At 62.2% G+C, this 12370-nt stretch overlaps 2 protein-coding genes across 2 annotated transcripts in view; one reads left to right on the top strand and one right to left on the bottom strand.

Moving 5' to 3' along the window:
- Nucleotides 1–78: 78 nt before the first annotated feature.
- Nucleotides 79–4574, top strand: UBALD2 (UBA like domain containing 2). The gene has a single exon (XM_015589800.2). It carries the CDS (start codon nucleotides 3375–3377, stop codon nucleotides 3891–3893), a length of 519 nt encoding a protein of 172 aa, XP_015445286.1. The 5' UTR covers nucleotides 79–3374; the 3' UTR covers nucleotides 3894–4574.
- Nucleotides 4575–6165: 1591 nt separating this feature from the next.
- The window catches only part of QRICH2 (glutamine rich 2), a 27959-nt gene continuing 21754 nt past the window's right edge, over nucleotides 6166–12370 (bottom strand). The window contains exons 15-22 of the mRNA XM_025047115.1: nucleotides 12326–12370; nucleotides 11642–11707; nucleotides 11310–11411; nucleotides 10433–10636; nucleotides 9959–10106; nucleotides 9500–9587; nucleotides 8658–8786; nucleotides 6166–7247 (exon numbers count right to left, since the gene is read on the bottom strand). The exon at nucleotides 12326–12370 is cut by the window's right edge and continues 54 nt beyond it. Coding sequence (XP_024902883.1) covers nucleotides 7066–7247; nucleotides 8658–8786; nucleotides 9500–9587; nucleotides 9959–10106; nucleotides 10433–10636; nucleotides 11310–11411; nucleotides 11642–11707; nucleotides 12326–12370 — 964 coding nt within the window. The 3' untranslated portion in view covers nucleotides 6166–7065. The remainder of the gene's footprint in view (nucleotides 7248–8657; nucleotides 8787–9499; nucleotides 9588–9958; nucleotides 10107–10432; nucleotides 10637–11309; nucleotides 11412–11641; nucleotides 11708–12325) is intronic.

Raw genomic sequence — 12370 nt, 5'->3', positions numbered from 1 at the left:
TCAGCCGCCGGCGGTGACAGCCATGTTGCCGGGGAGCGCCGCGCCGCGATGTAAACAAAGAGCCAAAATGTCTTCCAGGAAAGAGCGGCTCCCCGGCCGGCCCGCTCGGCCCGCTTTGCGGTCCGGCTTCCCGGGCTGCCGTCTCTCTACCGAAAAGCCTCGTGCCCGCCCCCCACCCCGGGGAAACGGGTAGGAGGGAGGCGAGGGTGGTGGTCAAGGAGTCGCCGGGCAGCAGGGAGTGGGGAGGGGGCTCAGGTGAGAACTGGACGTCTGGGGAGCCGGGAGCCCTAGTGAAAGAAGGGGACTGGGAGCTGGGGTGTCTGTGTTTACGGGGGTCCCCTCTTAGCGTTGGCCTGGCAGCAGCCTCCCCCTCCCCCACAACAAGCCAGCTCTACAGGGAACAGGAAAGGGATAAAGCCACCCTGGCTGGGAGCTGGGCTCGACCCACAGAGGTATGCTCTCTCTTTCCTGTTTATGGAAAACGGACAGACCCTGAGCATACAGATTTCCACAAGAAAATGCCAAGAATTTGCATTTAATCTCAGTGTGCGAAGATACATAAGTACAGGAAACAGGAGTGGTTCGCGTCTGGATTTGCTTGCTTCTCTTTTCCCAGCTGGCCCCCAGGCCTGAGCCTTTGCCCTCCTGGCTGTGGGGATCCTGCTTTCCGGAGGCACAGGACATCCCTTTCACTTCAGAGGCCCGAATGCCTTGTCTACCCCTTCCCCCCATCCCCCTCCTAGTTACCTATTAGCCCTGCTGGGGGAGGAGGGACTGGGCTCCAGCCCTAAGGATTGTAAAACATTATTCCTCCTGGAGATCTGTTGTGGCTTCTGGAGTGCATTTTTGGCATTTTTGGACACTTGGTGTCCTTGCCCGTGGCTCGTTTTTCAGAACTGCTGCATGGCCTGGAGGAGTTGTAAATGGTTCCTCTGTTGTGTCTTGTCCTTGGCACCCTGTTTTCATCTAATTGCAAAGGACAAATAGAGAGGGGTCTGTTTTGACCTTTCAACCAGGTGTTTCTTGGGGTGGCTCATACTGTATGCAAACCAGAAAAACAGAGTGTTAGGATATGATGGGCGAATTGTGCTCCTGCAGGGCTGGGCCGCTGGGACTGGGCTCTTCCTAAGTGAGGAATGTCGCCAGGACACCCACTCCCTGTGCCCGACTGTGGGAAAGCTCCGGCTCCCACCTTGTGCGTGATGAGCCTGGGAGCACCCTGCTGCCATCTCCTCTCAAAAGGGCCTTGAGGTTTGTTCCACCAACTGTGGCCATTCGAAAAGGTCCAGAGCTCCCAGGACAGCCATTCTGTGCTTCTGTGACAGGGAGCCTTGCCAGGAAGAGCTGGAACGGGTGGTCCCTTTAGGTCCGATTGCTCCTTCTCTGCAAATCCCAAGGGACTGTAATCTTGAAGCTTCTCTCCCTCAAGACAGGTGGCAAGTTTTGTAACAGCCCTTATAATCAGTGTATCCATCAGTGCGCCAAGCACTGAGTACCTGATCCGCAGTGGAAAACACCCTGCCCGCAGGAGTCAGTGGTTTTTTTTAGAGACAATAAATCAAAGGGAAAAGTTAAATGAAACCACTCGGGACTAATAATGGCACAATAGCAATACCAGGGCGTGAATGATCAACAAACGGTTGTCTCATGGGTTATTGTACACTCACACTGTTGGAGGCATCTTAGATAAGGTGCCTGGGTGGGGAGGGGCTGGGAAGGAGAGAAAGACATAGTCTGGAAGCCATAGGACATTAGCAGGGTGCAGTGGACGGGTATGTGTGAGAGCTGGAAATCACCCATTGTTAGAAGCACAGAGCTGGAGGGGCCTTTAGAGCATCTGGTCCAAACCCCTGATTTTATGAAAACAGGGTCCAGAGAGGTTAAGAAATTTGCCCAAGCTCACACAGGCAGGCGGGCATATAGGCCTGTTCCTGATCCAGAGCGGGGTGGCCGTTTGAGGAGACCGTCTGTGCTGGTTTGGTGAACTAGGGAAGTTGGTCACGATGCTGTGATGCAGTTGGCTTCTACCTCCACCCCCCATTCACTGTTTCCTGCTGCCGAGAAGTCAGCCTGGGCTGGGGGGTAGGGACGGGGAGTAGTGAAGGGAGGAGGGAAATGGTCTGGGTGAGGCCGGGCCTGTGGCTGCCCCTGAGGACAATGGTCAGAGCTTCCTAGCTGCCGATATGGGCGGCCCAGTTAACAGGCCGGGGGTCCTACCCACCCCCACTCCCTATTTCTGACTGGAGTTTAACTGTAGAGCTGTGAAAAAGCTCCCTTTCTGCCAGGTGAAGAGCCCTAGAATTTTGCTCCCCCACCCCCATGCCTGGGGGAGGGGCCTGTGTTGCTAAAATTAGGAGAAATTCAAAGAAGGGCTCCCATGGCTTCCTGGGAAAGGCAGAAGCGGCCTGCCAGGTCGGAATGGCTTGGTGTAAGCTGTAAGCCTGTCCCCAGCTGTCTCTTCCACGGGCCCCTGGTGAGTGAGGTGCTCTGGTGAGGTTTTTGTGGATGGCACCTCACCCCCCCCACCACTCCCCACCCCACCGTGCTGCAGGGTTGAGGAGGCCTACAGTCACTGGTGTCTACAGAGAGTCCTGTTCCCAGCCCCTGCCCTTTCTGGCTGGGGTCCCTGCTCAGAAGTGGTGGGGGGGGTAGTGGGGACTTTGGAGAGCCCCCCTCCCAGAGTAGTGGCAGAAATCAGCAGATGGGATGTCTGTAGCTTCCCCCAGGAAGAGGGCTGAGAGGGGCTGAATGACTGAGACACTCTGCCTACCTCTGGCCAAGAGCAGCATGTGGGGAGACGCTCGGGGACATAGGAAACCGAAATACCTGGTGTTTGCTCTGGGGAGCCCAAGCATGAAGTTGCACTTGACTGTTGGTGCAGAGCAGCCGGGGCTGGGTGGAAGTTAAGAGCTTGGGCCTGTAGACTCCGGAGCCTAGAAATTCCAGCAGCTTGGACCTTGCAGTGAGTGTATTTTGGTCAAGTGATTTGAACTTGGGGCCTCAGTTTTCTCATCTGTAATCTAGAGAGAAGGGAAATGACTTAGCATCATTGTGAGAAGTAAGATATGGAGGCGAAGGCCCCGAGCCCCACCGATGAACCCACACACTGAGAAAGTGGCCTCACCACGGTTGGCCACAAAGACAGAGCCTGGGTCTGGCCGTCCCCCCCGACCGGCAGCCTCGGAACGGCTGAGGGTGGATTATGGAAGAAGCAGCTGGTTTCTCACCCAGTGTGCGGCGCCAAGCAGGGCGACCTGGGCTGCTCCCTTGTCCTCGCTTCATGCTGACACCCTGGCTTCTGGTTAGAATGAACCATTTACTTCTGATGCTCTCCGGGGTGTCGTTCCTAAGCATCGTGAAACACTCTGGTTTTGATGAAAATTGTCGGGTTCGTCCTTATTTTTTTCATTCTTCCTAGCTCAGGGCAAGGGGGGTGCTTTCGTCCTGTCGACGCTGCCCGTGGTCTGGGGAAGCCTGGGCGAGCCCCACTGGAAGTCCCTGGGACCAGGGGTTGTGGCTCGGAATCGGGGGTTCAGGAGGACAGCCCTCCCGACACCCCTGTCTTCTCTCAGCAGATGTGCACCCCCAGCAACACGCCAGCCACGCCGCCCAACTTCCCCGACGCCCTGGCCATGTTCTCCAAGCTCCGCGCCTCCGAGGGCCTGCAGAGCGCCAACAGCCCCATGACGGCCGTGGCCTGCTCGCCCCCTGCAAACTTCAGCCCCTTCTGGGCCTCGTCCCCGCCCAGCCACCAGGCCACCTGGATCCCCCCGTCGTCCCCAACGGCCCACAGCCTCCACCACCTCCACCGCCCACAGCCCGCGTGGCCCCCCGGAGCACAGCAAGGGGGCTCCCAGCAGAAAGCCATGGCCGCAGCGGACGGCCAGAGATGAGACTGGATGCCGCCGGGCGCTGAGCCGGAGCTGGGGGCAGTCCGGGGTCTTGGGGACACAGAAGGGCCAGGGCGGGGGGGTCCGGGGCGGGCATGGGTTTCCTGAAGATCGCACTGGAAGATTTTATAAAAGAATTTTTGGGGGCGGGGGTCCAGTAAACTTCCTGAGCCTCTCGGGTTCTTCAGGAGTTTCTCTTCGGGCAGGTTTTCTCTCTTTTTAATATATAACGATAATATATATGAATATATAAATGTAACTAATGTATGTGAGAACGGGGCTGGCTGGCTTAGGGTATTGGGGTCAGAGGGGAGGGGCCCTGGGGTCAGCACCCCTTCCTCCGCCCCGGTCCCACGGTAGGTGCTTCGAAGCCAGGCTGCAGGGTTCTTCTGGAATGGGAGAGAAGACCACACTGCTCCGTTCCCAGCAGTGGCTGTAGGAGGGGCTCCCGGAGGTGCCTGGTGGCCGAAGACATGGGAGCCTCTTTGTCAATACGAGGCATCCCCGCCCCCAGTTGGTGGCTGGGGTCAAAGGCCCAGGCTCTGCATGGGGCTTGCCTCTCCTGTGCCCAGGCCCAGAAGATTGCAGAGTAGAGAGCTTGCCTCTGGATTTAGTTCCCAAATCAATCATCTCACCAGGGTGAAATTTTAATTTAAAAGCTTAAAAAGAGACTTTTCTAACTTCCCTGGTTTGCAGTGCCTTTATTTGCCTTGGTAGGAAAAGCTCTCTCTTTGGGAAGGGGTTGGGGGCGGAGGGCAGGAGAGGGGACTGGCTCCGTTGCCTCGGGGCTGGTCTGGGTGTTTTGACAAGGGCTGGGGTGGGGGGGGCGTTGGTAGGACAGGTTGGGTCCAGTTGGGTGTGGGAAGCAGGAGAGAGGACGGGTCCTGACTTAGTTCCTGTGACCTGCTCTCCACCCTCCCGTGTGGCCCACTGCAAGCTCGCCCTCAGCGCTCAGCCCTGGAGTCTTCGTCTCCAGTGAGGGTGGGCAGTGGGCACGCTCCCCCTCTCAGCTGGGTCCGTCTCTGCTATTCCTGCCCTTGGCCTCCTGCGCGGTAGCATGTCCCTGTGTGCATGTTGTGTGGCCGTGACCCAAAGGTCAACCAAGGCTGTCAGCCCCAGAGACCGGGTGAGCCCGGAGCCTCCAGGCATCAGATCTCAGGGTGGGTGGCAGGCAAGTGAGGAGGAGCCTGTTCAGCTACCCCAGCCCCGGCTTCCTCTGGGGGCCCCTCGCCCCACACCACCCCTTCAACGTGTGCGCACACTCGGGTTCACGTCTCCCATGCCCGCCCCGGACCCCCCACCCTGGCCACTGCTGTAGCTCGGGACTTGGAGGCCTGGAGGTTTGGGCCCAAACTGAAGCGACACCTGAGAAGGGCCTCGCCCCGTGAGCCAGCCCGCCCGGCCCCGCTGCATGTGATCGCGCCCTCTGAGGCCGGGTTTGTCCTTTCGGTTTTGTTTCCTGGTTGGAAACCCCTGAGGCCCCTCCTGCCCTCACCCCAGCCCCTTCCCACCTGTGCTTTCCCAGGCTGGGAGGGGAAGCCCCCTTGGGGGCGTGGGCCCACCCCCGCAGCGGGCACAGCTTGGGGACAGTGAGCGGCACCCAGGTGCAGGGCTTGGGGGCTGCCCTGAGCTGCTCGGGGAATGTCACTCCTTGACCTTTTGTGGTTGTGAGGGTGGCCTGAGCGCAGGGGGCCGGCTGCCCCTCACCACGCCGGTGACGCTGGACTCTGGGCCCGGGACCTGCCATTTCTCGGGGAGGGTGAGCGCAGCAGGGGGCTGTGCGGGAGCGGACGAGCCCGAGCCTGGCGTGGGGAGCAAGCCTGTGTCCCCAGTTCGGGTTGCCCCTGGCCTCCCATCTAGCACTCTGTCGTTAGGTGAAGGTGAATGGGATCCAGGCAGATGGGGAGAGAAGGGGGAAGCCCCCTCCCGCAGGGAACACCTCTTACCCCATGACGCCCCCAGCAAACCCCACCCTTCTCTGCCCACATGGGATGGGGACTGGGGAGAAACCCTTTTCTGGGCTATTTCCCGCCACACTTCCTTTTCCTGTGTGATTCTGTCACCCTCCCTCACACCCTAAAGCAGGCCTCTTGTCCCAGACATCCCTTTCCCATGTCATGGGGTGGGTGGAGCCCCACTTTTGAAGAGGGAGCCGATGAAAACAGACTTGAAGACAGAAAACTGCTTCCGTGACTTCAGTGGCCTGGGGGTGGGGGCAGCTCTGCCTTGTCCCTGGGGCTTCGACTGGGGATGGGGGCTTGTCCCTTATAGGGGCTGCACCTGCCGGGGCCCAACCATGCTCGCTGTGCTCCTCTGTCCCCTCCCACCTGCCAAGACCTTTGGCACAAAGGAATTGGGGGGAGGGGACAGCAGTAAGCCCTCTTGCCAGTGAAGAAAGGCATATGAGTTGACTAGGCTGGAGCAGGACAAGGCAAGGCCTCCAAGGCTAGGAGCTTTTGCTCTATTTTGCGGGGTTGGGAGCAGGGAGACGGGTTATCCCTGGCAGCCCCTGCATCTGAGCCCTCCTGCCTCGGCAGCCAGTCAAGGGTAAGCTGCAGAGGACTGCAAAGAAGCCTTCCCAGGTGGCTGGGGGCACGGCTTTCCCTAGTCTCTGTGCCAGGAGCCAGGCCCGACCCTGAGCCAGCAGCGGGAGAGGAGCAGGAAGCTGCCACCCTCGCCTTTGCTCCATGGAGTGGCTTCCTCACAGACACCTATGTCCCAACCTTTCCAGAGGCCCCAGCGAGCGGGGCCACCATGTAGGCTAGCCTCCCCAACGGGAGGGCGGGGCCCGAGCCGGGGAAGGCGGCAGCCCACGGTCTGACCGAGGTCAGGACAGAGCCAGTAGGTGTGAGAGCAGGTCCCACGCCAGCCCGCCAGTCCCTGGAGCCAGGTGTCTGCCCGGCACTGACCCCGCCCCACCCTGGGCACACTACTTAGCCCCCCTGAAGACTCAGCACCCTCAGAGGATGGCTTGATCTGTTTTGGAGACCGTGGAATCATTTTTAGGCTACAAGCTAGACCTCCTCTCCAAGACAAGGTCTGTCCCCTGGACCTGGGGACGGTCTGGAGGGCCCCCAGCCTGCAGAGGCCCCTCCCTCCCACTGCGCCATCCTGAGCCAGGGCCAGAGAAAGCTCGCTGCCCAGCTGCTTCCTAAGCATTTATTTATAGCCCTGCTCAGTGAGCCGTGGTGGACCGAGGCCCCCGGGTGGGCTCCTCGAGCCCCTCCCCAGGAGGCACGTCCATGGGCATCTCCAGCCCCGCTGCCATCTCGCTGGCGCTGGGCAGGTGGGCCACGTTGGGCTGGGAGAGGCGCCCCTCGGAGGAGACCGGCCTGTCTGTCCGTTGACGAGAAGGAGCTGCGAGAGGGGTCAGGGGTCATAGGCAGGGTCAGATGGCTCTGCCGGGCTCCCCAGGCCCACCCAGCTTGCCCAAAGCCCAGGGAAGTCGGAGCAGCCCTGCCGGCCAGGCGGAGCAGGGAGCAGGGGACGCAATGCTGGTGAGGGGCCCCGCCCCGCGGCTGGGGTGCACCGTGCAAGTCCTCAGAGGAGCACCTGGCAAAGCTCCTTATCATCTGGCGAAAAACACACAAACCCTCTGTCGGGGCCAGGAGCTGCTCCTTTGGTAACCTTTCCTCGATGACGCAGGGACCATTTAGGCGACGTTCACGGAATAAGTGCGGGGACCTCCCCTAAGACCCCCTCTCCTGCTCCCACGGCATTTAAGCGCCCCTGGAGCAGACAGCGGGGTGCCAGCGAGAAGGGAGCTGAGTGCCTCCGAGGACATAGTTCTGCGGCCTCGCGGCCTGGCTCTGGGTCCCCCACGGGGCTCCCTAGCTGTGTGACCTTGGGCAGCACCTCCCCGCTCTGTGCCTCAGACTTCTCAGCTGTGAGTGAGGACAACAGGGGTCCCTACGACCTAACGGTGGTGTGGGGACTAAAGTTGGTTCCCACTTGTAAAATGTCAGCAGCGGTGGCTGCTGAGGAGCCCTCAGGGACAGCTAGGGGCCACGGCCACCACCATGGCCTCCTCCAGGCACTCACTGAGTGCTGGAACCGGAAGGGATGGCAAAGAGCGCCAGGGCTGGGGGTGGCCCTTGACCCCCCTGGAAGCGCCTGCAGAGGGCTGTGGGTACCAGCTTTTTACAGGAAGAAGGTCGGCAGTTTCATTAGACTCTCATGGGGGCCCCGACTCTAAGCAGCACTGACCCGGCTCCCCCTTTACTGACAATGAGGAAACTGAGGCTCCGAGAGGGGGAGACTTGCTTAGAGTTACTCAGAAGTGACCTGGCCGCCTGCCCCCGGCCAGTGTCCCTTTCTGGCCCCCACGTGGGGGCGAACCCTGGAGGCCCTTAGCGCTCTAACTTTCAGGCAGGATTTAGCCCCTCGGGGGAGAGCAGAGACTCTGGGGACCTTCCAGACCTGGGGGTCAGACAGAGGGGTTCTCGGGGCACAGGGCGAGTATGTGAGCACTCAGTCCGGTTAGCAGGGGAAGGACCTGGGCCCGAGGTGGTCTCGGGCTGTGGCCCTGCCCCTACTTCCTCTTCTGTAGAATGGGGATGGTGACAGTACCTATCCCACAGACCTGGAATACGTCCAGCACTCAGTGACCAGGAGTGTCCTCTCCTTCTTCCTCCCGTCCCATCCCCCAGCTCCCAGGCCCATCCTCTCTCCAGGGGCATATACCAGCCACAGGCAGGAAAGGGGCGAGGAGGAGAGGGGCCAGTGCCGAGGCCACCCAGGAGGACACTCCCCCCGGAGGGAAGCTACCTGAGGTGTTGCCAGCCAGCATCTGAGCACTCTGAGGCCGTGAGGGCAGCTGGCTGCTGTCGCCCAGTGACTGCTGCCGGTGCGCGTGGGACCGGGGTGGCTTGACCTTGTGCTTGCTGACCCCTGAGTCTGACGGGGAAAGGGGAGAGCAGGGTCGGCTCTGAGACACCACGTGAAGGCTCCGTGGGGACCCACGGGGGTGGGGAGAGGGCTGCAGGGCTGCTGGTCACGGCCAGCCTCAGCCGGGGGCCTTCTCAGTCTGAATTCATTGACGTGCCCTTTATAAGCACCCCATTCATTCATGTGTCCATCTGTCTGTCCACACCCCCACATACACGCACACTCAGATGTCCTCCGAGGACCCCCACATCAGCCCTGCGCCACGTGCTGGGTGGGTTCTGACCCTGGGTTTACAGCTCAGAGTGGAAAGGCGCACACATAGCTGGAGGGCCCGGTGGGGAGTGAGAAGCAGCAGGCTGAAGGGATGGCGGCCTGGAGTGGGCTTCAGGGGACCGGGACATTTGCCGAGTGTTCAGGGCCTCAGGAGGGGGTAGGACTTGGGCGTGGCGAGCTGGGGACAGAGGCTGAGGCGGGAAAGCCAGCAGTGGAAGCACAAGGATGAAGGCTGGAGGGAGAAGACGGGGCTGCTACTGGACTGTCACCGCCTGCGCGCAGTGACCTGGGGCTTCCGGAGGCCTGAAAGTTTGGAGTCAGGGAGGTAGAGAAGAAGGCAGCCGGGGTCCAGTGGCCCCCAAGAAGTGTCTGGCCTTCCAGGAGTGGGACAGATCCTCTGGGACCCGAGTGAGGAGCCTGCGGGGTGGCTGGGCCACCTGGATACTCACTGTCTCGGTTTGGGATGCCTGGCAGCCTTGTATCCATCCGTCCCTTGTAAATATGTCCGTCTAGGCCCAAGATATCCACCTCGTCGTGCTGTGGAGGCGGGCGGGTAATCTGTGACCATGTGGCACCCACAGCTTGACCCCACTCCTGCCTCCACACAGAGCGCTGTCCTCTTGCGACCCCGGCACCAGATGGTGCTCGGCACCCGCCCAGGGGTTCTGGGTGGAGGGAGGTGGAGGGGCTGCCGTTCTGAGGCCTATGGGGCGGTGGCACCAGGTGGACAGTGGCCAGGTGGGCGTTCTTCATCCCAGCAAGGCTGAGAGCCCGAGGCTTTCACACTGCCCAGGGCAGAGGGTTGGATGAGGGGCCCTCGGGTGGCTTCTCCTGAGTGACTGGAGAACCTGGGGTCCTGGTCCTGTCAGGGCCCTCCCCGCCTGGTGGCCCAGAGGCAGCACCCCGACCTTCATGGCGATCTGGATCTCCTCGCTGGGGTACAGGCCCTGTGGCAGGTGCTGCAGGCGGGTGCGGCGGTAGGGATAGGTGAGGGTGTGGCTGCCCCCGCAGCGCCGAGGCACGGTCGAGTACGTGTAGTCGGCCATATCTGGCACCCTGTGACGAAGACAGTGAGCACTGGGGACAGGTGTGACCTGAGACACACCTACAGTGGGGGCTGGCCAGAGGGCGTGGGGGCGGCTGTCTTCAGGGGTCTCTGGGAGCCAGGGCAGGAGCAAGGGGCAGAGCAGGTGCGTGCGTGACCAAAGCAACCTGGCCTGCTGTCCTGGAGACCGCACACTCACGCTCTCTGGAACGCACACTCACACTCACACTCACACTCACACTCACCCCCGCCCCCATCAGGGCTTTCCCCGCAGCGGGGGTGGGCAACGCTGAGTCCGGCCAGGGGCCCAGTGCGTGCACCCTGCCGCCCATCCTACCGTTTGTAGCAGGGGGAGCTGAGGCACTGGGCCTGCAGCAGCTCGCGGATCATCTGGCTGCTGGCCTTGACCGAGCCCCCGAAGTGGATCTGCACCTTCTCGATGTCCATCAGCATCTTGGAGTGCATGGTGCGCAGGCGGCCCACGCTCCGTTCCATCAGCGCCAGGTCCCCCCGCGGGCCGGCGGGGCCCCCCAGCTTTAGGCTGCGGACACAGGCAAGTGGGGGTGAGGGAGCCGCACCACCCCGAGCCCACGCCAGGGCAGAGCCCCAGCCCACAGCGCCCCTCCAGCCACCCATTTCCGCAGGACCCTATGTGGGCGGCAGCCCTCTCCAGTCCCCGAGGGACCGCGGCTGGACTTGCCAGGGGAGGGTGCCTGAGGCGAGACAGCGCAGGAAAGCCCCCCAGAGGGCAGCCCTGCTTCTTCAGCTAACCCGGGGTGGTGGTGCTGGCCTCTCCCTATCCCCACACGCCAGGCCCCGCATGCCTGGAACCCCCAGGGCTCCAAGGTACGGCTTGAAAACCATCCTTCCCATTGGACCCCCATCCTGAGGAGGTGGGAAGGCTGCAGGGAGGCGGGCAGGGCCCGAGGGAGCATGAAACAGCGCCCACACTCATCCCCCCACATTCGCCGAGTGATGCCCCCCAAGCCGGGGCTGCTGGGACAGCCGAAGGACCTGGGGGTCTCAGGACGTAAGGAGGGACCGCCGGCAGGGGCCGGAAGGCAGGTGATTCCGAGTTCTCCCTCTTCCTCCTCCCTCGCCCAGCCCCGGAAGAGCTGGGTGCCAGGTCAGACGTCGCCTGCTGGTCCCCCCTGTCCCCCGCCGTGAGGAGGAGCCCCGCCCCCCGGCCCTGGGCAGGGCTCCGCGGCCCGTACTTGCGGCTCTGCTGTCGGACCTGCTCCAGTTCGAAGATGGTGTAGGGGCGGGAGGAGCGGTGCCCGGGCAGGCACGGGCCCACAGGGGTCACGGGCAGGACTCTGGGCAGCGACAGAGGGAAGATGAGGGTCGACGTGCGAGAAAGCCCGTCGCCCAAACCTAGCACCTGCTCCCTGCGGGGCACCTGTCTGAGAGGTCTCCCCGCCCCGGGGCTGGGCGGAGGTCCGTGATGGAGGGGAGGAGGGGACACGAGCCGGAGGCAGGTCAGGAGTGGAGGGGATACAGTCCCACATGCCCACCCCCACCGCGGCCGCCAGCTGGGGTCACTCACTGTCCAGTCACAGGTGTCTCTAAGGGACGGTCACATGACAGGCAGTGGAAATGTGCCAAGAGCTGCCTGTGAGGAATGAGACGCATGGTGGTGAGCGCCCTGTCCCGGGGTGCAGAGTGGGAGAGATGGAGAACCCACCTCCAGGCTGGCTGGAAGCCCAGCTCAGCAGAGGGCAGGCCCGAGGCCGCCACAGGTTACTCCTGGCCCTGTCCCCCTCCCCCCGCCCCCCAACTCTCCAGCTCCCAGACACGCCCCTCATCGCTCATCCAGCACACACTCGGCACCTCTCCTAACAGGGACCCTGAGGGGTGCCCCACCTAATCCTCAAGGGCCCTCTGGTGGCCAATAATGAAAATCCTAGGATTGGAGCGGCCACGGGCCAGGTCCCCCAGGAGGGGTTTCAGCTCTGGGGGCTGTGGACCCCTCCCTGTCCCAGGGGCCTGTGGTAGCAGACCCACACCCAGAGAGCCTTCTCCTACTGTAACCTAACGAGGCTTGAGCTAGAAGGGCTTTCAAGCTCTAAAATTCAGCCACTCCTACTGTGGCACAGTCCCTGGCGGGATCAGCCATTTCCCTGGAATGTGCTGGGTGCTGGCAGGAGCTGTTCGTCTAGGGACCCCCAGCCCTCCCCCCACCCTTACTCTGAGAGCGAGCCGGCCTCCCCCGCCGCCCTCCCGGCCCCACCTCCGCATGGCGGCCGCCTCGTCCGCCTGGTAGAGGGGGGGGGGC

The sequence above is a fragment of the Pteropus alecto genome, unplaced genomic scaffold (genome assembly GCF_000325575.1).
Source record: "Pteropus alecto unplaced genomic scaffold, ASM32557v1 scaffold134, whole genome shotgun sequence".
NCBI lineage: Eukaryota > Metazoa > Chordata > Mammalia > Chiroptera > Pteropodidae > Pteropus > Pteropus alecto.
Note: the sequence above shows the minus strand (reverse complement) of the source record. Positions and strands in the feature narration are given on the sequence as shown.

Bases quoted from the DNA above. Each gene is read 5' to 3' on its own strand.
- UBALD2 (XM_015589800.2), top strand. From the start codon at position 3,375: ATGAAAATTGTCGGGTTCGTCCTTATTTTTTTCATTCTTCCTAGCTCA.